This window comes from Podarcis liolepis, assembly GCF_965112155.1.
Source record: "Podarcis liolepis genome assembly, chromosome: 18".
Taxonomy (NCBI): Eukaryota; Metazoa; Chordata; class Lepidosauria; order Squamata; family Lacertidae; genus Podarcis; species Podarcis liolepis.
The window spans coordinates 4,594,269-4,621,721 of record NC_139572.1 but is presented as its reverse complement, the minus strand read 5'-3'; the positions used below and the strand labels follow the sequence as shown (position 1 = coordinate 4,621,721).

Sequence of the window (27,453 nt, the reverse complement as noted above, 5' to 3'; positions counted from 1 at the left end):
AGAGGGCCTGTGAGAAAAGAAACTGTGCTCCCGTCAAAACACACAGTCTCGGAAAAAGAAGCAGCAAAAAGCAAAATCTCACAGTATTCCGCCGCCCCCCCCCCCCCTTTGGATAGTCATTAAATATCTATTTCCAAATTCTACAAAGTCCCAGAATATATATATATATTTATATATATACACACACACAAGTTGTGTAATGTACACAATATATCTTTGTATCCAACTCTCGTTTGCAAAAATATTATCTATAGAGCAGGTTTGTCATATAAAGAACAGAAGTCCGTTTTTTTGTTTCTTTCTCTTGTCCACAGTCTCCCTCCTCCAAAAATAATAATTATAAGAATTCATCCCCCTCCCCCCTCCCCTCCCCAATATTATTAGAAGTTCTGAGAGATAAATCTTCATTGCATTAACTCGGAATCCACCCGATTTCTGCAGCCTGGGCTGTTTGTTGCTAAATCAACCTCGGTCAAGAGATTTGGCGGCGACAGTTTTGGTAATGAATTGACCCGACGGTGAGGGGAGGGAAGATACCCCCCTAAAACGGCCCGAGATTTCCGAGTTGCAAAAAGCTGGTTGTCAGAAAGAGAGAGCGCAATCCCAGAGATCCGGTTCAGAGCGGAGGGGAAATGATTTCCGCGTTTTGAGAAAAACACTAAACCCGCTTTCTTGTTGATGATGGGAAACTCTCTGCGCACCCAGGACTTTGGACGACCCTCCTAGATCCCTCTCCTTTTGACTCCTCTCCTAGGAAGGCCTGTCGTGAGAGGCTGGCGCTGTACTCGAGAAGTTGGGGCGCTGCCCTCCCTTTGCCCGATGAGCGGCCAAAAAGGTAAAGGGACCCCTGACCATTAGGTCCAGTCGTGGCCGACTCTGGGGTTGCAGCGCTCATCTCGCTTTACTGGCCGAGGGAGCTGGCGTACAGCTTCCAGGTCGTGTGGCCAGCAGGACTAAGCCGCTTCTGCCGAACCAGAGCAGCGCACGGAAACGCCGTTTACCTTCCCGTCAGAGCGGTACCTATTGATCTACTTGCACTTTGACGTGCTTTCGAACTGCTAGGTGGGCAGGAGCAGGGACCGAGCAACGGGAGCTCACCCCGTCATTGCGGGGATTCGAACCGCCGACCTTGTGATCGGCAAGTCCTAGGCTCTGTGGTTTAACCCACAGCGCCACCTGCGTCCCTTTTCGGCCAAAGCGGAATGCAAAAAAAATCATACCCCAATCTGCACTGCACATACCCAAATAATCTGCGCCGAATCCTTTTTTGTAAGAGGCTGTTTTCAATTTCCAACAGACCCGTAGTTCCTGAGAGGCGGAAGAGTTTGGAAAAGGAGTGGAAGACTGGGGAGAGGTTGTTCTTGAGGGAGCTGGCGGGGACGGGCACCCAAATCGGAGGGCAAGTATTGTCATTGTGCTTTTGCTCTCCTGCCTGAAACCAACCCTCCGGTTTCTGCTTTCAAAATTATTATTCTGTGCTGTGTGCACGAGTTGAAAGGAAAGAACGGGTGGTTCCTATGGCGATTCTGCGCCCCCTTTCCAAAGCGCCCCCACACCTTTTAACGCCCCGCCGTTTCTCGGGCTCCGGGAGGGGCCCAAAAGCTGCCAACACTGAAAAGCAGGGCTCGCGAACGCTCCCAAAAATGAGAACGATAAAAGAATGTGCAAAAAACAGACCCGTTGGGAATCAACAAAAACCTGGCTGCGTTTCAAGGAAACCCTGGGAAGAGCGAAGCGAAGGCCCGTTGTCTCTTCTGGGGTGTTCACTGGGCCTTGGGGGTGTTGGGGGAAAGGGGGGGTGCAAGGCCAGACTGCCCAAAGCGAGACCCAGGAGTGCTGGGGGTCGTCGTCCCACAAGCTCTCCCCGCCAACCTCGCCCCAGAAACATTGTGGGGAAAAAAACCCCTCCCTGTTGATTGATCTACACCAGCGATGGCCAAACTCGGCCCTCCAGCTGTTTTGGGACTACAACTCCCATCATTCCTAGCTAACAGTGTACAGTGGTACCTTGGGTTAAGTACTTAATTCGTTCCGGAGGTCTGTACTTAACCTGAAACTGTTCTTAACCTGAAGCACCACTTTAGCTAATGGGGCCTTCTACTGCTGCCGCGTTGCCAGAGCACGATTTCTGTTCTCAACCTGAAGCAAACTTCTTAACCTGAAACACTATTTCTGGGTTAGCGGAGTCTGTAACCTGAAGAATATGTAACCCGAGGTACCACTGTATTTTGGGTCTTTGTTGGAAGCCGCCCAGAGTGGCTGGGGAAACCCAGCCAGATGGGCAGGGTACAGATAATAATTTACTATTATTATTATTATTATTATTATTGTTATTATTATTATTACAGGACCAGTGGTCAGGGATGATGGGAACTGTAGTCCCAAAACAGCTGGAGGGCCATCGCTGATCTACACAGTTCTTGGATTCCTGAAAATCGTGGAGGGGCCAATGTGAAAAACAGTCTCTCGGTTTTTTGCGTAGATGCGATCCGAAAAATAAGCAAACTTCTCCTTTCTTTCACTGTCTTCTTTAATATCCGGGAAGAGAATTGCTTATATAAAACGGGGACCGGGCCCCTTGTACCTACCCCCCCCCACTGCCCCCCAAAACTCCGGGGTTTGTACAGCAAAAGTGACGGGTCGTCTCTCACGCGGGGGTGCGAATCGCGCGCTGATCCTTGTTGTGCCGCACAGAGATCTCTCAAACGTTTCCCTCCTGCTGCCACTGCCGCTCCTCTTCCCTATTCCGGAAGCTGTTCACAGGTTTGCAATCGCCGCCAGCGGAACCGGAGGGTGGTGGGCTCTCCGCGAAAACTTTCACCGTCCCCCCACCCCTCTCAGTGCCAAGACTGGAACTGCAGTTGGTCGTATTCGGCTATCAGTTTTTTAATGTGGGCGAGTTTGTTGTGCAGGTATTCGCAACGGTTCTTCTCCTGGCTGTAGTTTGGGTTAGTCTGCAAGGAAGGAGGGAGAGAGAGAGATGGAAGGGGAAAAGAAATTTATTATTATTACAATTAGAATTATACAGTCATACCTCAGGTTACAGGGGACGCAGGTGTGGTCCCTTTACCTTTACCACTTGTATTTGGGATGCGGGTGGCGCTGTGGGTTAAACTAAAGAGCCTGGGACTTGCCGATCAGAAGGTCGGCGGTTCGAATCCCCGCGATGACGGGGTGAGCTCCCGTTGCTCGGTCCCTGCTCCTGCCAACCTAGCAGTTTGAAAGCACGTCAAGTGCAAGTAGATAAATAGGTACCACCCCGGCGGGAAGGTAAACAGCGTTTCCGTGCGCTGCTCTGGTTCGCCAGAAGCGGCTTAGTCCTGCTGGCCACATGACCCGGAAGCTGTACGCCGGCTCCCTCGGCCAGTAAAGCGAGATGAGCGCCGCAACCCCAGAGTCGGCCATGGCTGGACCTAATGGCCAGGGGTCCCTTTACCTTTAGCATAGTCCAACCCCCCTCACTGCAATGAGGAATCTCCACCATTCTTTTATTTTTTGCTCTCTGGCAACTGGCATTCTAAGGTAGACTACTCCTGAACAGGGAGCTTTACCTATTAGCCACCATTCCTTCGCCCCGCCCTGATGACTGCCCAACGTTTCTGTCCTACAACTTCCATCTGCTTGTGGAAGCTGCTGTTTCAAACATCTGGGAGCAACCAAGGCTGGAAGGAAAGGCTGTTTTGACATCCTCCTTTCTCCAGGAGCCTGCCATGAATCCCAGTTTATTTCCTCAGTTGCTTCTCATACACACAGCGGGGGGAAACTTGCTTTGCTGTGACAAGGGCGGGGTACGAACTGGGGCCACCTGATTTTCCTTCTTTCCTCTTCCCTCCTCCTCCCTTTTCCCTTGTGTGTCATTTCTAAGGTGGGTGGGGGTGCAAGGACTGTCTCATTTAAAAACTGACTGCGTGTGGACCTAAGGAAGTTAAGATTGGCTTCAACCAGAGCCAGGGCCTTTTCAACTCTGGCCCCGGCCTGGTGGAACGCTCTGTCTCATGAGACCAGGGCCCTGCAGGATCTGATTTCTTTCCGCAGGGCCTGCAAGACAGAGTTGTTCTGCCTGGCCTTTGGCTTGGAGCCAATTTGATTCCCTCCCTCTCTTTCTTTTTCCTTTCTCCTCCTGTGATGAGGCTGCATTTTAATATTTTAATGTTTCAATGTTGTATTTTAATTTTGTTTTTAAGTTGTAATCATTCAACTTGTTTTTATTATTGATTTTAAGCCGCTTTGAGCCTGGCCTTGGCTGGGGAGGGCGGGGTATAAATAAAAATAACAATTATTATTATTATTATTATTATGTAAGCCTCTCTCTTTTTTGGCGCAACCGCTTTATAGAAATAAGCAAGCAAGACTCACTTTTTTGATTTTCCGGTATTCCTGCAGTATCTGATCGTGGATAGACTGCAAAGGAATGAACAAACCATGTGTTAAAAAACAGCAACAAATGGCAAAGGCATATAAAGGCTTGAAGCATCTTAATGAAATTTAGGCACCGATCTGAGATCAAGCTTTCTTAGGACAGACGATTTCTGGCTTCTAGACCCTCCACATCAGATGATGATCCAATTTTCATACTCCCTTTTCGCTAAACCAGTACAGTGGTGCCTTGGTTCTCAAACGCCTTGGTATTCAAACAACTTGGAACCCAAACACTGCAAACCTGGAAGTAAGTGTTCCAGTTTGTGAACTTTTTTCAGAAGCCGAACGTGCTCCGTTTTGAGGGTTACGCTTCCAATTTGACTGCCACACTCAAGTGTTAAGTGTTACACTGAGGTCTATCTGTTTTTGCTATTTATTTTGCCTTTTTGTTTTTGCGGCTCTTTTTCGTTTTGTTTTTGTGACTGAGTGGAACCCAGTTCAGCTACCGATTGATTGATTGTGCGACTGAAGTACACTGTTTATTGCTTTCATTTTATAGATCAGTGGTCTCGTTAGATAGTAAAATTCATGTGAAACTGCTGAATTCGGGGTTGTTCTTAAAAGTCTGGAACGGATGAATCCATTTTGCATTACTTTCTACGGGAAAGCACGCCTTGGTTTTGGAACGCTTTGGTTTTGGAGCAGACTTCCAGAATGCATTAAGTTTGAGAACCAAGGGACCACTGTATTTCCCAAACTTGAGTCTCTCAACTGTTTTGGGACTACAATTCCCATCATCCCTGACCACTGCTAGATCTAGGGATGATGGGAGTTGTAGTCCAAAAACATCTGGAGACCCAAGTTTGGAAAACTCTGCTCTATAGTGTTTTGCTGCTTTGTTCAACATTTTATGCAGTTCTGACTCTAAGGAGATGGTATGTTTTTACAGGAGCTTGTGGCGAGGACCAGATTAATACCGTATTTTTCGCTCTATAAGACGCACCAGACCACAAGACGCACCTAGTTTTTGGAGGAGGAAAACAAGAAAAAAAATATTCTGAATCTCAGAAGCCAGAACAGCAAGAGGGATCGCTGCGCAGTGAAAGCAGCGATCCCTCTTGCTGTTCTGGCTTCTGGGATAGCTGCGCAGCCTGCATTCGCTCCATAAGACGCACACACATTTCCCCTTACTTTTTAGGAGGGAAAAAGTGAGTCTTATAGAGCAAAAAATACGGTACCTTTAGAGGCCCTAAACCAGGCATAGGCAAACTCCGCCCCTCCCTCCAGATGTTTGGGACTACAATTCCCATCATCCCTGACCACTGGTCCTGTTAGCTAGGGATGATGGGAATTGTAGTCCGAGGCTGCTGCCAGCCCACCTTGTACTCCTCCGATCCCTGCAGGAGCTGCCTTAGCTGCGAGTCCAACTGCATGAACCGCCGCGTCACCCGCTCGATCCTGGCGTGAAGGTCGCGGTACTCGCTGTACTCCGCGTTGAAGTCGTTCTTGTAGCTCTGCCGCTGCTCGGACGAGGAGATGGGGCCGTATTTGCTGCGAGAAAATTAAGGACGGAAATGAAGGACAAAAAGCAACAACCCCAGGCTTGCATTGCCCCTTAGTGACCAGAAAAATAATAATATTAAAATTTATACCCCGCCCTTCCCAGTTCAAAAACCAGGCTCAGGGCGGCTAACGAGGGGTCCGCCAACACTTACATAAAATAGTCTTGAGTTTCGGACGTCGACGTGGGATCGCTGGCGCTGTTGCACGTCCCGTTTAAACCTGGAGAACAGGAAAGGGAGAAGGAGACGAGAAAATCAGTCCTAAGGAGAGCTCCTGGCTCCACGTCGTGAAAGATGCCTCTCCAAAGAGATGCATTCTGCTTTAAAGGTAGATCTGGAGTGCTTTCACACACTTAGAGTTTCTGGATGTTCCCGGAAAAATCCGAGGGCTCCCTTGGACAAAAACAAAGACACCAACCAGGATAACTTGGAGCAAAACAGCAGCCTGTAGGCTTGGCCTTTATTGATCTGTTGCAACAGGGTGCTCCCCTCACTTGCAGGAGAGAGGAAGGACCCAGAAAAATGGTGTGCAAGACCTTATAAAGACTTTTGAAATTGCCACCCTATAGATCAAGACCACCCCCAGAAACATCATACATACATCACAGAAGGGGTGTAACCTAAGACCACCCCCAGATACATATATCACAGAAAGGATGGGTTGAGGGAGGAGTTGTGGTGATAACCTGAGTATCTTGTCACCTGGCTGGTTCCCCCTTTCCCCCTCCCCATGAGTACTTTCCAGGTGACAGAGGGGAGTTTGCAGTTTCCTGCCCCCAGAGGGAAGAGCTGATTATTGTCCTTTGTTCCAGTCCGTGCTGAATCCACTCCCATATGCAAGTTCTTTGTGATCTTGATGGTCTTCTGTCTAGGACCATCAGGGTTGGCATAGCAACTGGGCAGGGCTCCTGTGTATGTGCTGGGATGCTCAAGGGATTATGGCTGCCCTGTATCAAACCCTCCCCATTTTGTAGTCCTTCCTTCATGGAGTAAAATAAAAGTGGAACAGTGCAAATCCGATGTATGGTTGATTTTCTATGAATTTATAACAGAAGCGTAGCATATGTAGTGTGTGAGTGTGTGTGTGTGTGAAGTTTGTACAAACTGAATGATTGGGGGGGGGGGTTCCTGCTACATGGGTACAGTCATACAGTGGTGCCTCGCAAGACGAAATTAATCCGTTCCGCGAGTCTCTTCGTCTTGCGGTTTTTTCGTCTTGCGAAGCACGGCTATTAGCGGCTTAGCGGCTATTAACAGCTTAGCGGAGTAAAGAAAAAGGAAACAAACTCGCAAGAACTCACAAGACGTTTCGTCTTGCAAAGCAAGCCCATAGGGAAATTCGTCTTGCGGAACGACTCAAAAAACGGAAAACCCTTTCGTCTAGCGAGTTTTTCGTCTTGTGAGGCATTCGTCTTGCGGGGCACCACTGTACCTCGGGTTTAAGTTGCTTCAGGTTGAGCACTATCGGGTTGTGCTCCACGGCGACCCGGAAGTAACGGAACACGTTACTTCCGGGTTTCGCTGCTCGCGCATGTGCAGACGGTCAAAATGACGTCACGTGCATGTGCGGAAGTGGTGAATCGTGAGCCACGGACGCGGGTTGTGTTCGCTTCAGGGTGCGAACGGGGCTCCGGAACGGATCCCGTTCGTATCCAGAGCTACCACTGTATTCGTGTTGACCTTGACCACCACCTAGTGGCCGCACCAAGGGAAAAGCACCTAGCCACAGGGAAAGCCAAAGAACAAAAATTTGGGGCTTTCCGGGTTTAGAGCAGTGGTTCTCAAAAAGGGTGCGGCAAGTTTCATGGGAAGGAGAATCAGAGAAACATTTGGACGTTTCAGTTGCGGTGGAACATTGCGATGGTATCAAAATACGGATCTACATTTTGCAGAACGTGCATAGATCTCTTCTTCCACAGTTCTCCATGACGTTTATTATTTTCTGGATGTCCTGTGATCCTGTTACAAAGCAGTTGCGTCCTATGTTATAAATCAAGCAGTCCTAGAAGCCGTTTCTTTCCATTTTCCAATTTTAAAAAATCGGACCATTTTGTATCCCGAAACTGTGGCTCGGAGAATTTTTTTTTCCCAGAACTGCTGATCTAAGGGAACTTTGCATTTCTCCGCCCTGCCATACATTTTTATTGGATTTCCATACAATTTAACAAATTCACTTTCCATGCAATATTCCCCCAGCATTTTGACTTCCCACCTGTGATGTTTTTCTGCCCCAATCCTTTACCTACTGCCTTAAATGTAATAAGGCGGTACCTTGGTTTTCGAACATATTCCGTTCCAGAGGATGGTTTGACTTCCGAAACGTTTGAAAACCAAAGCATTTACTTCTGGAAAACTCAGTACTGAAGCTGGGTGGCATATTCGACTTCCGAAAAGCGTTTGAAAACCGAAGCAGTTGCTTCCGGTTTTTCGGCATTCAAACTTCCAAGATGTTCAAAAACTGAAGGGCCACTGCACTTATTTCGGTAACAGATGTGATAGGAATTTTATGGTCTTAGATATATGGTAATGTTCATAAGCGTAGCAACCAAGCACGTACATAGATCAGCACAGGAAGACCGACCTGGAACCATTTTTGATTCCTAAACTGAGTAAATGTTTTCTCTGCAAGGTCAAAGGAAAATGGAAATGCCTCCCCATCATCTTTTCCTTCACAAATCCTGTCTTAAGGTCACATTTAAGATGTGTGAGCCTGTGACCTGGCCCAGGAACTAAGTATTTATCATTACAAAAGACTGGCCAGGCTCCCCAGGCAATCCAATCAAGTAACCTGCCAGACAGGAGATAAACAATATTACAATTTCTGTTTTAGACTGCCTTTTCTGTGATGTATTGTATGATGTTTCTGGGGGTGGTCTTGATCTACAGGGTGGCAATTTCAAAAGTCTTTCTAAGGCCTTGCACACCATTGTTCTGGGTTCCTCCTTTCTCCTGCGAGTGAGTGGAGACCCTGTTGTAACAGATCAATAAAGATCAAGCTTACTAGCTGCTTTGCTTCTCAATATTCTCTGGTTGGCCTGTTATTCTCTCCTACCAATAGGGAACCTATGTAAGGAATCTATATGGGCTCTTGGATACCCCATAAGGGAAAAGGGCAATTTTTGTTGGCAACAGAGATACCCTACATTCCATTCCGTTTCTCATTCTCACTCCTTTGCTTAGGTTTCCAGCCCTGCCTGCGATTTCAACCGACTCTAACATTTCCCCAGATAGCCTGAAAAGCACCTCCACTCTCCCGCAAACCTGCCACCTTTTCGGTCTCATATTTTCACCGCCCGTTTTGCCGTCTCCATATAGGGAACATCACGTTCCTCCGGCACTTTTGCTGTCATTATAATAACCCACGCGTGATCCAGAGGAACCCACAAGCCCCCAAATCCCTGCCCAGCGCCGCCGAACCCACCTGCCGTGTCCTGCGACGAAGGCGCCGTGGTCTTTGAGCTGCGTTTCCTGAGGCTGCAGTTCGGTTTCTCCCGGGGCTCCGACTCCTGCTCGGCCCCTCTCCGCTCCCTCTCCTTCTTTAGCCTCTTCTTGCTCCTTTTGCTGACTTGGACAGAGTCTGTCACCGGCTGGAGGGGGACCTCCGCCGCCGCCGCCAGCCTCTCGGCGGGATCCGGGACCTCGAAGTTGGGTCCTCCGTGCCCCAGATCGTTGCTGACGTCGGCGAGGGGGTTGTGGGGCCTGGGGAGCTCCAGGGCTGGCAAGAGGTTACTGGAGGCGACCACCTCCGGGGGTGGCGCTAGGGGGGCTTCCCTGCCGTTGGCCGAGCGCAGTTTTCCGTTGAGCGTGGGCTGAGTCCTTTGGGCAAAGTGGGAGATGCGGGGCTTTTTGTTGGACAGAGGGTCGGTGAAATCTGTGGGCTGGGCTCGTTTCTAGGGTGGAGGGAAGAAGAACAGGAAGCGTTAAGGCAGGCTTTCCCCCAAACGTGGGGACGTTTTTGGACTACATTTCCCATCATCCCTTGCCCTGCCAGCTCAAGTGGTGTAGTGGTTAAGAGCGGTGGACTCGTAATCTGGTGAACCGGGTTCGCTTCCCCGCTCCTCCACATGCAGCTGCTGGGTGACCTTGTGCTAGTCACACTTCTCTGAAATCTCTCAGCCCCACTCACCTCACAGTGTTTGTTGTGGGGGAGGAAGGGAAAGGAGATTGTTAGCCGCTTTGAGACTCCTTCGGGTACTGATAAAGTGGGATATCAAATCCAATTTTTCTTCTCTTCAAGATTATGGGATTTGTAGTCCAAAGAGAGACCAAAGTTTGGGAAACTATGGGTTATAGCAGTGGTTCCCAACCTTTTTTATTTTTGGGGGCCATGGTCAGGGAACCCTGACCATTAGGTCCAGTCGTGACCGACTCTGGAGTTGCGGCGCTCATCTCGCTCTATTAGCCGTAGGGAGCCGGCGTACAGCTTCCGGGTCATGTGGCCAGCATGACAAAGCTGCTTCTGGTGAACCAGAGCAGCGCACGGAAATGCCGTTTACCTTCCCGCCGGAGCGGTACCTATTTATCTACTTGCACTTTGACGTGCTTTCGAACTGCTAGGTTGGCAGGAGCAGGGACCGAGCAACGGGAGCTCACCCCGTTGCGGGGATTCAAACCGCTGACCTTCTGATCGGCAAGTCCTAGGCTCTGTGGTTTAACCCACAGCACCACCTACGTCCCTATGCCCCACCTAAGCATCTCTAAAATCCTGATTCCCGATCCCCATCGGTGACATATAATTCTTATTATTCACAAAGCAAACTCCTACTCAAATGGAGGAAGCCCCAAAGGCCACAAACTGTTAATAACTCAATTCTCGAATAGCCCCCCCTTAAAAATCAATTTGCCCCCCTGTGAGGTGCTTGCCCCACAGGGTTAAAGGTAAAGGGACCCCTGACCATTAGGTCCAGTCGTGGCCGACTCTGGGGTTGCGGCGCTCATCTCGCTTTACTGGCCGAGGGAGCTGGCGTACAGCTTCCGGGTCATGTGGCCAGCATGACTAAGCCGCTTCTGGTGAACCAGAGCAGCGCATGGAAACGCCGTTTACCTTCCCGCCGGAGCGGTAGCTATTTATCTACTTGCACTTTGATGTGCTTTCGAACCCCTAGGTTGGCAGGAGCAGGGACCGAGCAACGGGAGCTCACCCCGTCATCGCGGGGATTCGAACCGCCGACCTTCTGATTGGCAAGTCGTAGGCTCTATGGTTTAACCCACAGCGCCACCTGTGTCCTGCCCCACAGGATTAGAGGATGGCAAGTAAACAGGAAGGAACCGCCAGTTTGGTTTTGGTGGAAATTATAAGTGTCACTAAGGAAACGATTGTTCCGTCGCCCAAAAATAATGTTGTGGAGTATTTTTGATGATACGGATTTAGCAGGTTTGGTATTCCGTATGATGCCAATACAACAATAATTTACTTATACACCCCGCCCATCTGGCTGGGTTTCCCCAGCCACTCTGGGTTGCTCCCAACAGAATATTAAAAATACGATAGCTCAAAGGACCATGGAAACATAGGAAGGAAAAGCCAACCCTGGTTTCTCTTGAACAGCCAATTGGAAGCCCCGTCGGATGTTCGGCTTCCGAAAGAACGTTTGAAAACCGGAACACTCGCTTCCGGTTTCCGATCGTTCGGGAGCCAAAATGTTCGGCTCCCAAGGTGTTTGTGAGCTCAGGTATGACTGTAATCATCATCATCATCATCATCGATCTTTATTACGGTCCAGAGACCCAACAAATCGTTACAAAGCAATACACAATTCAGACAGCCTACCTCCAGGTTAAACAAGCATTTTGTTCAGAATACAGGGACCATTGGTTCTTGCAACCATTTGCCACTGCTAATGTTCTAGCGTTTGTCCGGTCTTCCAATAGGAACCTGACATAGCGAGCCTGTGATTTTCCCGGGAAAGGTACCAGCGAGGGTAGTATCCGTTCATCCCTGGCTTGCTCAGATTTTGCACAGTGTAACAAAATATGTTGTATGGAATCGATGTCTTGAGCACATGAGCAAAATAATAATAATAATAATAATAATAATAATAATAATAATAATAATAATAATAATAGTAGTAGTAATTTTTTAAAAAACAACAGGGCCCCTGTAGGCCACAAACTTCACAGCGAGGGGGAAAATTCCCTTTTCCCGGACATCGAGGATGCCACCAGGCTACCTGGGAGCAGAAAACCCCACCAAGGCATACCCCTGCAATGGGGGCTCATTGTGGGAATTTTCCAATGTTATCCTGATGACAGTGAAGAGACTGAGGACAAATAGCAGCAAAACCCCACACCCACTGATGAAGGTTCTGGTGCTGAATCTGAAACCGAATTTCAAGAGTGCTACGGCCTCTACGCGACCCTCTGAAGGCTCTGCTTGAGAATTGGGGGAACCACTGTTCACTATAGGCCACTTTTCTCCTAAGAAGGAAGAGGAGTGTGTTGAAGACTTGCGTCTAATTTGCAGGTCTGAAAGAGTCACAAAAGGTAGACCTCCAAAGAGATTTGCTGACGAATTTGCTAAAGCAGCAAAAGCTGCAACTGCTGTTATAGAATCATAGAGTTGGAAGAGACCACAAGGGCCCTCGAGTCCAACCCCCTGCCAAGCAGGAAGCACCATCAGAGCACTCCTGACATATGGTTGTCAAGCCTCTGCTTAAAGACCTCCAAAGTAGGAGACTCCACCACACTCCTTGGCAGCAAATTCCACTGTCAAACAGCTCTTACTGTCTGGAAGTTCTTCCTAATGTTTAGGTGGAATCTTCTTTCTTGTAGTTTGGATCCATTGCTCCGTGTCCGCTTCTCTGGAGCAGCAGAAAACAACCTTTCTCCCTCCTCTATGTGACATCCTTTTATATATTTGAACATGGCTATCATATCACCCCTTAACCTCCTCTTCTCCAGGCTAAACATGCCCAGCTCCCTTAGCCGTTCCTCATAAGGCGTCTTTTCCAGGCCTTTGACCATTTTGGTTGCCCTCCTCTGGACACGTTCCAGTTTGTCAGTGTCCTTCTTGAACTGTGGTGCCCAGAATTGGACACAGTACTCCAGGTGAGGTCTGACCAGAGCAGAATACAGTGGCACTTCAAAGAGATTTGCTGATGAATTTGCTAAAGCAGCAAAAGCTGTAACTGCTGTTAAAAGCTCCAAGAAGGTATTTGAACCTTCAAGTTTCCAAGAGATCCAGGCTTTGGATTCGGAGGATACTGATCAATGATTAACTGCCATGTATACCCAATTTAGGTTGTACTCATAACCTACCTGGGGCGGAGAGCAGGAGGAGATGTTTGCGTTGTCTTTTGGTGATGCGGGAGCCGGCGCCTCCGGGGGGCAGCTGGTGTTCTGCGGCTGGCAGAGTTTCCTGGGGGCAGGGAGGGGGGAGAACAACAACAAAAAAAAACAAAAAGGTGTTTGTTTTGTTAAGCCACGCCAAGTCTACTTCTTCTTCTTTTTTGCGTAAAAGGGACCAACGGGTGTAATCAAGGATGGTAAAGGTAATGGACCCCTGACCATTAGGTCCAGTTGCGGACGACTCTGGGGTTGCGGCGCTCATCTCGCTTTACTGGCCGAGGGAGCTGGCGTTTGTTTGCAGACAGCTTCCAGGTCATGTGACCAGCAGGACTAAGCCGCTTCTGGCAAACCAGAGCAGCGCACGGAAACGCAATTTACCTTCCCGCCGTAGCGGTACCTATTTATCTACTTGCGCTTTGACATGCATTCGAACTGCTAGGTTGGCAGGAGCAGGGACCGAGCAACGGGGGCTCACCCCGTCGCGGGGATTCGAACTGCCGACCTTCTGATCAGCAAGTCCTAGGCTCTGCGGTTTAACCCACAGCACCACCCACGTCCCCTAAGAATGAGAGGCAAGCAAATGTTATTTAACACACGCCCAGGGAAGGCTTCTCAACCCAATAACCTGGACTGCTGGCATTCCAAGGCTTGGCATGTTGCCCTTCCTAACCAAGGGTGCCAACTTAAATATTTTTTTTGGGGGGGGGGCTATTTGTGCATCAAATATCGGTCTTCAAAATATCAACCAAGGCCAGAAGCAGCAGCAGCAAGTGTCTCAGGCATACAAAAACTTATGGGAATAGAAGTCGTCAGGATCCAAGCATTAATCTAATTTAAAAAAAAAAAACAGAACTCTTTTCAATATAGCTGTATCTTAGAAGTCGAACGGAATCTGTTCCGGAAGTCCGTTTGGCTTCCAAAATGTTCAGAAACCAAAGCGCGGTTCAGAAACCAAAGGGAAGCTCCTGCAGCCAATCGGAAGCCGCGTCAGACGTTCAGGTTCCAAAGAACGTTCGCAAACCAGAAGACTCACTTCCGGGTTTGCGGCGTTCGGGAGCCAAAACGTTCGACTCACAAGGCGTTCGGCATCCGAGGTACGACTGTATGAGAAATTAGTTCGAATTTATGCCACAGAGACCACGCATGTATTCCCTCCTGTGCTGTTCGATTATCGTTCAGCAGTATCCTGAATGCCTTTTAACGGCCATTGTGGCAACTAATCCTTTATTATTATTATTATTATTATTATTATTATTATTATTATTATTATTATTATTATTATTATTTTAAAACAATCTTATTTGTCTTTATTTCTCTTTCCTGAAACCGGCTTGTTAGCAACCCCCAATAAAATAATTGAGTCTCCAAAGGCGTCACTGGGCTTGGACCTTTTCTGTTATAATGCAAAAGGAGGGGGGTCAACAGGTTATTTCTATTGCAGTTATTCCCCCCGCCGACCCAGCTAAGGTAAAAAAAAAAAAAAGCACTCCCCCCCTCTCCTCCCCCCATGCACCCTCCCCACCCTCTGTTTTGAACAGTTTCCGTGGTCCGTAAACCCAGTTGGCTCGCGGAGGAGACGAGGTTGGTTTAATGAGAGTCTGAAAAACGGAGAGAGTTTTCTTTGGCGAGGGACGAGGTCCCTGGGGGCTGTGCATGTGTGTGTGTATGAATTGGGAAGGCCTGGGCGCCGAATTTTAATTGAAATGGAAAATTACAAGTTTTCAAACGGGCCTACACATACACACAGACACGCAATCGTGCCACGGAGGTGTGTACCGTATTTTCCGCTCTATAAGACGCCCCAGACCACAAGACGCACCTAGTTATTGGAGGAGGAAAACAAGAAAAAAAATATTCTGAATCTCAGAAGCCAGAACAGCAAGAGGCATCGCTGCGCAGCGAAAGCAGCAATCCCTCTTGCTGTTCTGGCTTCTGGGATAGCTGCGCAGCCTGCATTCGCTCCATAAGACGCACACACATTTCCCCTTACTTTTTAGGAGGGAAAAAGTGAGTCTTATAGAGCAAAAAGTACGGTAGCTGTGCCGATGTTTCCCAAGGAGGAGGAGGATGAAGCAGTTACGTCTCTCGCCAACCCTTCCCCCCCCCCGGCACGTCTATCCTGGCATCTGGATGAGCAACAGCCTAAAAATAACCACTGGCAAGGATCTGGCCACCTGAGCAGAGAAAACTAAGCCCACCAGGCTAGAAGTGAGGGCTGGCTTCCTGTTTCTTAAAAAATCTGCACCCAGGGAGCCCATATCCTTGCGCCTGCGACAGCTGGGCGGGCGAGCTGTGTTTTCTTATCCAAACAGACACGATTCCTCCTGTTTTTCACTGGCGTCCCCACGGGAGCAATTGCCCCATGGAGAAAGGCAGCGGCGGCGTGTGGGACTTTCTAGCTTAGAGAGAAGGCGAGGGAGAGGCGGCGCAGTCTGCAAAATTTCGCGTGGCACGGAGAAAGGGCATACAGGGAAAGCGTCCCTCCCTCTCTCCTAACCCTGGAATTTGTGGGCATTCGATGGAGCGGATGGATGGGAGATTCAGGGAAGAAAAAAGGAAGTCGTTCATGAGGTGGGGGGGGGGAGAGAGCTGGGGAGAAAGGAGGCGGCAGCAGTAAGCTTCCGAGCACAATTCAAAGTGTTGGTGCTGACCTTTAAAGCTCTAAATGGCCTCGGTCCAGTATACAGTGGTGCCTCGCAAGACGAAAAGAATCCGTTCTGTGATTCTCTTCGTCTAGCGGTTTTTCCGTCTTGCGAAGCAAGCCCATTGACGGATTAAAGGATTAGCGCTATTAGCGGCTTTTAGCGGCTTATCTGCTGATCGGATCAGCTGATAAGCGGCTTAGCGGCTTAGAAAAAGGGGGGGAGGGGAAAAAACCAGCAGGAACTCGCAAGACATTGTTGTCTTGCGAAGCAAGCCCATAGGAAATTTGTCTTGCGAAGCACCTCCAAAACGGAAAACTCTTTCGTCTAGCGAGTTTTCCGTCTTGCGAGGCATTCGTCTTGCGGGGCACCACTGTACCTGAAGGTGCATCTCCACTGAGCACAACTTTGTAACCGAATTACCGTTTTAAGCCTTCCTGAACAAAACTGCCTGTTGTCTGTTCCTCTTCCAACAAGTACTCCGAGTAACTTGTTATTTTCACCTTTCATGAGACGGTTTGTGTGGTGACATGGTGCATGCTCTGGTTATCTCCCGCTAGGGCTACTGCAACGCGCTCTCCGTGGGGCTGCCTTTGAAGGGGACCCAGAAACTACAACTAATCCAGAATGTGGCAGCCAGACTGGGGACTGGGAGCAGCCACTGAGACCACATAACACCCGTCTTCAAAGACCTTGGCTCCCAGTACGTTTCCGAGCACAATTCAAAGTGTTGGTGCTGACCTTTAAAGCCCTAAACGGCCTCGGCCGAGTATCCCTGAAAGAGCGTCTCCACCCCCATCGTCCAGCCCGGACACAGAGGTCCAGCTCTGAGGGCCTTCTGCCGGTTCCCTCCTTGCGAGAAGTGAGGTTACAGGGAATCAGGCAGAGGGCCTTCTCGGTGGTGGCGCCCTCCCTGTGGAACACCCTCCCATGAAATACCAAGGAAATAAACAACTATCTGACTTTTAGAAGACATCTGAAAGCAGCCCTGTTTAGGGAAGTCTTTAATGTTTGATCTTTTATTGTGTTTTTAGTGTTCTGTTGGGAGCCAGCCAGAGTGGCTGGGGAAACCCAGCCAGATGGGCGGGGTATAAATAATAAATTGTTGTTGTTGTTTAAAGAGAGAATCTTGAAAGATCTTGGCTCCCAGTACATTTCTGAGCACAATTCAAAGTGCTGGTGCTGATATTCAAAGCCCGAAACTGTCTTGGTCCAGTATACCTGAAGGAGGGTCTCCACCCCCATTGTCCAGCCTGGACACTGAGGTCCAGCTCCGAGGGCCTCACTGCAAGAGGTGAAGTTAAATGGAACCAGGCAGAGGGCCTTCTCGGTGGTGGTGCCCGCCCTGTGGAGCGCCCTCCCATCAGATGTCAAGGAAATAAGCAGCTGTCTTCTCTTTAAAAGACATCTGAAGGAAGCCCTGCTTAGGGAGGTTTTTAATGTTTGATGTTTTATCACTTATTATTATTAGGAAACATGGAGCAGGCAGGGATTGAACCTGGAAACTTATGCATGCGGGACAGACGCTCTGTGTCACGCGGCTGACCCCCAACAACATTTAGGAAGGCCCCAGACCTTCCCTGCCCCTGTTCTGTGATACTAAAGTTAAAAAAAGGTAAAGGGTCCCTGGACAGTTAAGTCCAGTCAAAGGTGGCTCTGGGGTTGCGGCGCTCATCTCACTTTCAGGCTGAGGGAGCCGGCATTTGTCCGCAGACAGCTTTCAAGGGTCATGTGGCCAGCAGGACTAAACCGCTTCTGGCGCAACGGGACACTGTGACGGAAACCAGAGCGCACAGAAATGCCGTTTACCTTCCTGCCGGAGCAGTACCTATTTATCTACTTGCGCTGGTGTGCTTTCGAACTGCTAGGTTGGCAGGAGCTGGGACAAAGCAATGGGAGCTCACTCTGTCGCGGGGATTCGAACCACCGACCTTCCGATCGGCAAGCCCAGGAGGCTCAAGGGTTTAGACTGCAGCGCCACCCATGTCCCCTTCTGTGATACTAACACCTAGGGACGCTTAACCCAAGGGGAAATGCCCTTACCGGAACAGGATCCTCTTCAGCAACTGCTGGTCTCCTTCCAAGTATCCTGGCCAGTCTCTCTGAACCTCTTTGTAAAGGTAATCCTTCAGGGTGAAGGTGCTGTCTTTGGCGTTCATGTTTGCAACCTGGAAGAGGGAGGGAGAGGACAGGGAAGGGTTTATCTGTCAATCCCTGAACACAGAATCAGAGAGTTGGGAGGGACCACGAGAGTCTAGGGCGGACTGGCAGGTGAAATTATTGGACTACGCAGAGGCTAACCGGGAAAATCAGAAACCAGGAGGATCAAAACCACAATAAGAGACATATCTGCATTCTATTTGGAAGACCACTGCAAACACTTGAACTCTTGGGCAGGTTTTAAATAACTCCTGCAAGGACTTTGGATGCAACGGAGGATTGTAAATTAGATGGACTTATAATATGCAGTTTTTTAGAAAGCTGCTTAAAGAACGCATGGAGGAGGGAGGTCTTGAGATTCGGAAGAATCTTGTGAAATTTTTATTGTTTGTGATTGTGAGGATGGACGAATTTGTAAACTCAAATAAAAACTGCTGTATTTTTTGCCCTATAAGACTCACTTTTTCCCTCCTAAAAAGTAAGGGGAAATGTGTGTGCATCTTATGGAGCGAATGCAGGCTGCGCAGCTATCCCAGAAGCCAGAACAGCAAGAGGGATTGCTGCTTTCACTGCGCAGTGATCCCTCTTGCTGTTCTGGCTTCTGAGATTCAGAAAATATTTTTCTTGTTTTTCTCCTCCAAAAACTAGGTGCGTCTTGTGGTCTGGTGCGTCTTATAGAGCGAAAAAATGTGGTATTTCAAAAAAAAAAAAAGGAGGAGGAGGAAGAATAAATGTGCATGATTCCACACCCACGACTTCTATGGAGAATCAGACCGCGCACCGACCCACCTGCTGCAGCAGCCCGTCGAGAGAGTCCTTATCTTGCGCCGTGAGGCCATCCTTCTGTAGCCGCAAGAACAACTCCGGCTTCTTGTACGGCTTGAGAGCCAGCAAGTGCAGGACGCGGTCTCTGAAGGGCCGCTGGGAGACGGCGCTGTTGCCTTTCTTGATGGCGCTGGCCAGGTTGACGGGCGTCGGGCGGATCCGCGAGGGGACGGCGTCCGAAGCCACCGGGGCCGGTTTTCGCACCTTGACCGTCTTGCCTAAGCGAGAGGAAAAAGACAAGGTCAGGGTCCGTGCTGTTTTTTGGGGGGAGAAAGGGTGGGGATATGGACAAATGGATATACAGCGGTACCTTGATTCTCAAACTTTGAAAAACTACCCTTAAAACAGCTACAGTGGTGCCTCGCAAGACGAAAAGAATCCGTTCTGTGATTCTCTTCGTCTAGCGGTTTTTTCGTCTTGCGAAGCAAGCCCATTGACGGATTAGCGGATTAGCGCTATTAGCGGCTTATCGGCTTATCGGATCAGATGATAAGCAGCTTAGCGGCTTAGAAAAAGGGGGGGAGGGGAAAAAAGCCCATAGGAAATTCGTTTTGCGAAGCACCTCCAAAACGGAAAACTCTTTCATCTAGCGAGTTTTCCGTCTTGCGAGGCATTCGTCTTGCGGGGCACCACTGTACTGAACATGAGCTTTACTATCGAATGAGACCACTGGTCCATAAAATGAAAGCAATAAACAATGTACTGCAGTAGCACAATCCATCAATCAGTAGCTGAACTGGATTCCACGCAGTCCCCAAAACAAAACAAAAAAAGAGCCGCAAAAATGCAAAATAAACCGCAAAAACAGACAGACCTCAGCATAACACTCAAATCAGAAGCATAACACTCAAAACGGAGAACGTTCGGCTTCGGGGGAAAGTTCGCAAACCACCACCCTTACTTCTAGGTTTGCAGTGTTTGGGTTCCAAGTTGTTTGAGAACCAAGGTAGCACTTTATCGATTTTGGGCCAACCAAGAGATAAGGAAGACAGATTCTTCCATGCTTACATCTCTAAGTGACAAATGCCATCAGTCCGCTGCAGCCCAATGGCCATACCTTGGTTTTCGGTGGCGTCTCAGAAGCCGGGTGTTTCGGTTCCCAAACGCTGAAAACCCGGAAGTAAATGCTTCCGTTTTCAAATGCGCCTTGGAAGTCGAACGGCTTCCGCTGGGTGTACATGTTATCCCTCCAACGCCCTGTTTTTCTGCAGACCGCGCTTTGCGCCTCGGTTTATGACCGTTTCGGAAGTCAAACGGTCTTCCGGAATGGATTACGTCCGAAAAACGGGGCGCCGCTGTACCAGCAGCTACAACACCTTGTTAACAGCTTTCCTGAGCTCCCAAGACAACAGAGATATTGGAACAACCGGACTGATCTTTCGAAAGTGAAAAAGCCGTGGTCGCTTTCTATATATGTGTTAGCAACAGGCAAGCTTGATGTGCAGACTCTTAAGAAATGACTGATTGGGAAAGCGTTCTGGCCATTTGGTACTGTTAACGGAGAAATCTGAGGGCTCTCTTGGGCAAAGGATACCAGCCAGGAATACCAGAGCAAAACAGCAGCCAGTAGGCTTGGTCTTTATTGAAGACTGTCGCAACAGGACTCCCACCTGCCACCAGGTGGAACAAGATGGAAGCCCCGAACAAAAGAGAACCCCAACTTTTATTAGTTGCTAATCCCCATGTTACACCTCCCCAACTACATCACTCATACATCATGGTTACATCATGAAAGGGGAGGTCTGGTGGCCGTAATCTGAGCATCCTGGACCCTGCCCCACGGTTCCCCTTGCCCTCCACCAAACACCCATCAAGTGTAACAAAAAAGATCTTTACATTTCCCTGTTTCCCAGCCAAGTGAATCACACCCTTTTGTCTTCGTCTGGGTTTGTTATTTCTGGAATGGCTACCTGTCTGGCACTCAGGTATCAGGCGGCCAGGGATCATCACTCAGGCAGAGGGGCTGCTGAGAAGCTGAGCTCACATGTCTATATGAATTTCTGAAGTTTCCCCAGTGAGCCAGTACATAGATACATTGATCAGTGAATTCTTACATTTGTATCGTGCGGCAGAGGCCCTTTGAATAGATAGGAAGAAACTGTGATGAAGTGTTTTGTGGGGACAAATCACAAAAGTCACAAAAGCGATTGTGCTGGTTTTGGTAGTGGGCTGCATGTGCGTGATATCTGCTGGAGGGGCAACCCCCCCCCCCAACCTATACATAAATTCCTGCAACAGTACCAACGGCTTTATACAACAGAACGTAATATTCTGTGTTTATTGGACAACACTTCTATCGTTTGGACAGAAAACGATGCTGGCCTGTGGTAGCCCCGATAGAACCCCCCAAAACGAGTCACTAAAGGCTGCCAGTTTGTGTAGGCACCACTGGATCTGGTGCCAATTGACAAACCACAGGATCTGACGCGGCAAAAGGCAGCTTCCTTTTTTCTTAGGAACCTAAATCAGATAGGAGGCCAGAATGGGGCTGATCGCGTTCCGAGATGAAGGGGCTTCCTGTTCCTGGCTCGCCTCAGTTTCCTTTTCTAAAAACAAACACACACCGAAAACCCTCGCCTTCATAGAATACAGGCAAAGCTTGCAAGGTCAAAGATGCTCTCTGTTTTTATTTTATTTTGTACAGAGGCTGGACATGAAGAGAAGCTTTGCCCAAACAACAGCAGCACCCCAATGTTTTAGGAAAGAAAGTTCAATATGTGGTGGGAATTATAGAATTGTACCCCTGTGATAGGAATTTTGAGGTCTTAGATATATGTTAAATGTTCATAAGTGTACCAACCAAGCACATACATAGATCAGCACAGGAAGACCGACCTGGAACCATTTTTTATTCCCAAACTGACCAAATGTTTTCCATGCAAGGTCAACGGAAAATGGGAAAGTCTCCCATTGTCTTTTCCTTCACAAATCCTGTCTTAAGGGCACATTTAAGATATGAATAGGGTGTGAGCCTGTGACCTGGCCCAGGAACTAAGTATTTATCATTACAAAAGACCTGCCAGGCTCCCCAGGGTATCCAATCAAGTGACCATTAAACAGGTAACCTGGCAAACAAGAGGTAAACAAAGCACTCAGATTTCTGCTGTAGACCGCCCTTTCTGTGATGTAGGTATGATGTATCTGGGGGTGGTCTTGGACTCCAGGGAGGGAATTTAAAATGTCTATATAAGGGCAGGCCCACTTTTGTTCTGGATTCCTCCTCCCTCCTGCGTGTGGTGACTGAGGACCCTGTTGCAACAGACCCTGATGCTGGGAAAGATGGAGGGCACAAAGGAGAAGGGGACAACAGAGGACGAGATGGTGGGACAGTGTTCTCGAAGCTACCAGCATGAGTTTGACCAAGCTGCAGGAGGCAGTGGAAGACAGGAGTGGCTGGCGTGCTCTGGTCCAGGGGGTCACGAAGAGGCGGACATGACTAAACGACTCAACAACAACAACATTCTAACCCCTGTGCAACAGGACTCAAGTCTACAGTACATGCCTGGTTTTATAGCCTTGTCTTAAAAAAATAATTCATTGTTCGTCACAGCTGTTCTCTCCCTCTCTGACGCAGAGAACCTTGGCTACAGAAGGCTGTGTTTGGGAGGAGATTCACGCGTGGCCGACACCCGTCCAACAACCGCCTAATTTAAGCTGGAAGAAAATTTCCCAGAGGAAATGAAACTTTGCCCCCTAGAAAAGTTCCGAAGCTTTTCGTTTTGGCAGGAAGGCAGCTACGGAGAGGCCTTTTACTGCTTGCTGATAAGCCTTCCCTCCCCCTCCCGACGGGAGGAAAAAAAACCCTTGCGTTGTTCTTCCCAGCACACAGGAAAACACACACTTCCTGCCACTGCTTGCTCCTGCAGGAGTTTGGCTGGCAACGCACACCAAAACGATGAGTCAGGGATAAGTCAGCAAACTGCAATCTGCTCCTGTTTACAGACATGGACTCTCCGGAAGAAGGGCAAGAGAGGCAGGCCAAGCATTGTCAGCTCAGAGAGTCTGAAAAGGACTCCCTCTTGATCACTAATAACAATAATAATAATTTATTATTTATACCCTGCCCATCTGGCTGGGTTTCCCCAGCCACTCTGGGCGGCTCACAACAGACTATTAAAACCAAGATAAAACACCAAACATTAAAAACTTCCCTAGGTAAAGGGACCCCTGAGCATTAGGTCCAGTCGTGGCCGACTCTGGGGTTGCGGCGCTCATCTCGCTTTATTGGCCGAGGGAGCCGGCGTACAGCTTCTGGGTCATGTGGCCAGCATGACTAAGCCGCTTCTGGCAAAACCAGAGCAGTGCATGGAAACTGCTAGGTTGGCAGGAGCAGGGACTGAGCAACGGGAGCTCACCCCGTGGTGGCGATTCGAACCGCTGACCTTCTGATCGGCAAGTCCTAGGCTCTGTGGTTTAACTCACAATATACTGCCAGGATAAAAATTATGAAACCGGTATCACGATACAGACTTCAAACCGGGTTTGAATGATGCATCGGCCGGCCCTGCCCCTGACACACATCACTATTCACAATACAGTGGTACCTCGGGTTACAGATGCATCAGGGTACAGACTCCACTGACCCAGAAATAGTACCTCGTGTTAAGAACTTTGCTTCAGGATGAGAACACAAATCGTGCTTCGGCAGCGCGGTGGCAGCAGGAGGCCCCATTAGCTAAAGTGGTGCTTCAGGTTAAGAACGGATCTCCATAATTTTATGTTATTTTATAAATTGCTTGTTGGTCATTGACCGTATTAAAGATATTTGATTTGATTTGATTTGGATCTCCAGAACGAATTAAGCGCTTAACCCGGGGTACCACTGTATATTGACGGGTCAAAAATGTTCAGATCAATACAGTCGCACCTTGGGAGTCGAACGGAATCCGTTCCGGAAGTCCGTTCAACTTCCAAAATGTTTGGAAACCAAAGCGCGGCTCTGCTCCCCTGGAAGGCTGTTTGCGAGAGAGTGCAGGTTTCGAAACATCTCCCCAGACCTGCTCCCCGGCCGGAGACGCTCGCGGCTCTCCCTTGCTGCAAAGCTTGACCGTACGCAACGCTGTCGCTGCTCACCAACATAGCGGCCCCCGGGCTTGATGACGATGGCCCCCCGGCTCCGGGTCTCCTCCTCCACCAGCGCCATGCTCTGCTTCGCCTTCTGGTAGGAGTCGTCGGTGGCACAAACGGTGATTTTGTCCTGGATGGTGCCAAGGCAGTCCAACTGGATGTTCCCATTGCTGCTGAAGGGTAAGCAGAGGCAGAAATGGAAAAACATAAAGGAACCGGAGTCTTTCGGGAAGAGGAAGCCGCCTGGTCATCGCACCTAAAGCGCAGGTCACCACCCCACCCCAAGTCAGAGACAGTGTTGCATAGTGGTTAGAGTGCCTGGGAGAGATCAGGGTTAAAATCCCTGCCCGGCTCCGTTTCTTCGCCTTCCTCTAAAAGTCTCCTGGTTTGCTGGCTTTCTAGGCTATGCGGCCCTTGGGACCTCCCTGTGTGGCCCTCAATGTTGTCCGCAGGATAATGATAATAATAATAATAATAATAATAATAATAATAATAATAATAATAATTTGTTACTTATATCCTGCCCATCTGGCTGGGTTTCCCCAGCCACTCTCGGCTGCTCCCTATCGGAGAGTAAAAACACAATACAGCAGCTCCCAACAGAATATAGTGTCCGCTATATTGTAATAATAATATTATAATAATAATTTATTATTTATACCCCGCCCATCTGGCTGAGTTTCCCCAACCACTCTGGGTGGCTCCCAACAGAATATTAAAAACAGAATAAAACATCAACCATTAAAAACTTCCCTAAACAGGGCTGCCTGCAGATTTCTTCTAAAAGTCAGACAGTTACTTATTTCCTTGACATCTGATGGAAGGGTGTTCCACAGGGTGGGTTCCACCGCCGAAAAGGCCCTCTGCCTGGTTCCCTGTAACTCACTTCTCGCAGGGAGGGAACCGCCAGAAGGCCCTTGGAGCTGGATCTCAGTGTCCGGGCTGAACGATGGGGGTGGAGATGCTCCTTCAGGTATACTGGGCCGTTTAGGGCTTTCAAGGTCAGCACCAACACTTTGAATTGTGCTCAGCAACATACTGGGAGCCAATCTAGGTCTTTCAGGACCGGTGTTATGTGGTCTCGGCGGCCACTCCCAGTCACCAGTCTGGCTGCCACATTCTGGATTAGTTGTAGTTTCTGGGTCACCTTCAAAGGTAGCCCCACAGAGAGCGCACTGCGGTAGTCCAAGCGGGAGATAACCAGAGCATGCACCACTCTGGCCAGACACCCTGCTTGTGTGGATCGGGGGACAAAGAGGGGTTTCTGAGCATGTGCAGAAACGAGCCTACCGTGCAAAGGTAGTATTTGCACCCAGCGCCCTGCCCACTCCCCCCTCTGGCCCCGCTGACCGCTGGCCAAAGGGGGAAGGCTCCCATCCCGGAGTCGAACGTGTCGCAAATTGCCCTATCGGCGTAAGGAGGTTTTCTGGGGCGTTCTGCTCCCATTTGAAAACCTGCGGAAAACCCACATCGCCGGCCGTGGGAGCTGCAGGGATTGGGGCCTGGACGGGGCAACTCACCTGGAAACATACTGCTGGACGCAGTCAAAGCTCCCCTGGGGACTATCTTTCCCGATGTTGGAGAGGTAAAACGAGAACGTCTGGGCTCCTGCTGCTCCGTCCGGCCGAGGTATCGAGATGTGCTGGGTTAAAGGAAAAAAAATTTAGAAGATGTACATGTGAAGCCTTAGCCAGCAGGTCACAAAATATAAGGGAATAGGAGATTTGAAAGGGGCACCCAGGGCTTATCCAATCCAACCCACTGCAAGGCAGGAATCCCGCCCGGAGACGCCCCATCAGATCTGGCGGTCCCAACCTCTGTTCAAAAACCTCCAGTCTATTATTATTGCTGTGTACAGTGGTGCCCCGCAAGACGAACGCCTCGGAAGACGAAAAACTCGCTAGACGAAGGAGTTTTTCGTTTTCTTAGCCGCTTCGCAAGACGCATTTCCCTATGGGCTTGCTTCGCAAAACGAAGCTTGCCCCGCAAGCTCCAGGGATAGCGGGGAAGCGCAGCGCGTCTTCCCCGCTGTCCCCGGACCTCTTTTGAAGCAAGGGGCGGCGGGGAGAAGATTGCTTCTCCCCGTTGCCAGACCCGCAATCTCCGGGGACAATCTCCGCAATCTCCTCTCTCCCCGGACCCCTTTTGAACCAAGGGGCGGCAACGGGGAGAAGCGATTCTCCCCGCTGCCCCTTCCCTTGCTTTAAAACAGGTCTGGGGACTTCCCCTGTCCCCGGAGATTGCGGGGCAGGCAACGTGGAGAACCAATCTTCTCCCCGCTGCCTCTTGCTTTAAGCAGGTCCGGGGACATAGGGGAAGGCGCGCGGCGCTTCCCCTCTGTCCCCGGACGGTCTCCATAGCAACGCATTGATTGATTTTCAATGCATTCCTATGGGAAACCGTGCTTCGCAAGACGAAAAACTCGCAAGAAGAAAAAACTTGCGGAACTAATTAATTTCGTCTTGCGAGGCACCACTGTATTAAATTTGTTCACCACCACCCTTCATCTGAAGATCACAGCGTAAAAAAGCCAAATAAAAAACAGAGAATAATGACAAGAACACACACACAAATGCTACTAAAAATAGAGGAGCTGTTGCTGCTGCTGCTGTTATTGACAGAATCACAGAACCATGGAGTTTGAAGGGGCACCCAGCGGCCATCTAGTCCAACCCCCTGCAAGGCAGGAATCGCTCCTAAAGAACCGCAGCCAGATGGCTGCCCTGTCTCTGCTCTAAGGAAGCAAGGCAGATGAGGAAAGGGTAAGGGGTGGGGAACATTTGGGGGCAGGAAGCCCAGCGACCCCCATATAAACTAACCAGGACCTTGCATTCCTCATGTGCCTCCTCCTTGAGAGGTCTGGAGGGTGGCAACACGAGAACTATGCAATGCCTCCGCCCCAGTTCCCAGCTTAAGGGCAGAAGTGGACCTTGCAGAGGGGGCTCAGGAACAGAGGGGGGGTCAGAGAGTTGTCAGCTGCCATCAGCAGCTCTCACAAAGCGAAACAGGGAAAGAGAAAAGGCTCAGTTTCCAACGAAACAGCCCCAAGAATAGAGTAACGGCCGTTTCCAGTTTCTTAATGAAAACTCATATCTGAACTAGCTTTTTTTTAAAGGGGGCTCCTACGGTTTCTGAACCTCCTAACCGAAATCCCATTGTCCCGTCTCAACGCCGGAGAGGCCATGATTTTTTTAAAAAAGAGAGAGCGCAAAGCAGATTTTTTTTACATTCAGTCACAGGCCTTCGACTTACCCCTTGGCTTCCTTCGAACTGAATCGACGGCTTCAGCGCCACCGAGTCCTGGAAAGAGAGGGGTAGAGAGAGGAGAGAAATTAATGTGGGAACCTTAAGGAGACTCTTGCAACAGCTGGAATCGGACCCAAAGGGGGGCTACCCAAGTCTTCACAACCCATAGGGCAGGGTTACCAGACGTCCCCGTTTCCTGGGGACAGTCCCCATATTTGCAGATTTGTCCCCGGACAAATTCCATCCCCGGATTTCATCTAACGTTCCCGGGAAACACGGCAGCAGCAGTGGAAGTCTCAGCAGCC

General features: G+C 49.4%; 1 protein-coding gene and 1 long non-coding RNA gene across 3 annotated transcripts in view; both read right to left on the bottom strand.

Moving 5' to 3' along the window:
* Nucleotides 1-2,512: 2,512 nt before the first annotated feature.
* Nucleotides 2,513-27,453, bottom strand: part of ELL (elongation factor for RNA polymerase II) — a 49,032-nt gene continuing 24,091 nt past the window's right edge. The window contains exons 2-12 of one of the 2 annotated variants that reach the window (XM_083483844.1): nucleotides 27,155-27,202; nucleotides 25,423-25,544; nucleotides 23,909-24,072; nucleotides 18,800-19,053; nucleotides 17,894-18,018; nucleotides 13,179-13,278; nucleotides 9,343-9,811; nucleotides 6,075-6,141; nucleotides 5,739-5,910; nucleotides 4,357-4,401; nucleotides 2,513-2,954 (exon numbers count right to left, since the gene is read on the bottom strand). In XM_083483844.1, coding sequence (XP_083339970.1) covers nucleotides 2,838-2,954; nucleotides 4,357-4,401; nucleotides 5,739-5,910; nucleotides 6,075-6,141; nucleotides 9,343-9,811; nucleotides 13,179-13,278; nucleotides 17,894-18,018; nucleotides 18,800-19,053; nucleotides 23,909-24,072; nucleotides 25,423-25,544; nucleotides 27,155-27,202 — 1,683 coding nt within the window. In that variant the 3' untranslated portion in view covers nucleotides 2,513-2,837. Of the gene's footprint in view, nucleotides 2,955-4,356; nucleotides 4,402-5,738; nucleotides 5,911-6,074; nucleotides 6,142-9,342; nucleotides 9,812-13,178; nucleotides 13,279-17,893; nucleotides 18,019-18,799; nucleotides 19,054-23,908; nucleotides 24,076-25,422; nucleotides 25,545-27,154; nucleotides 27,203-27,453 lie in introns of both variants that reach the window. The other variant, XM_083483843.1, reaches the window with a different exon arrangement.
* LOC310697638 lies at nucleotides 25,552-26,778 on the bottom strand. Its single transcript, XR_014521125.1, has 2 exons — nucleotides 26,376-26,778; nucleotides 25,552-25,750 (listed from the first exon to the last, which is right to left on the bottom strand). It is a non-coding gene; the product is annotated as an uncharacterized lncRNA (long non-coding RNA).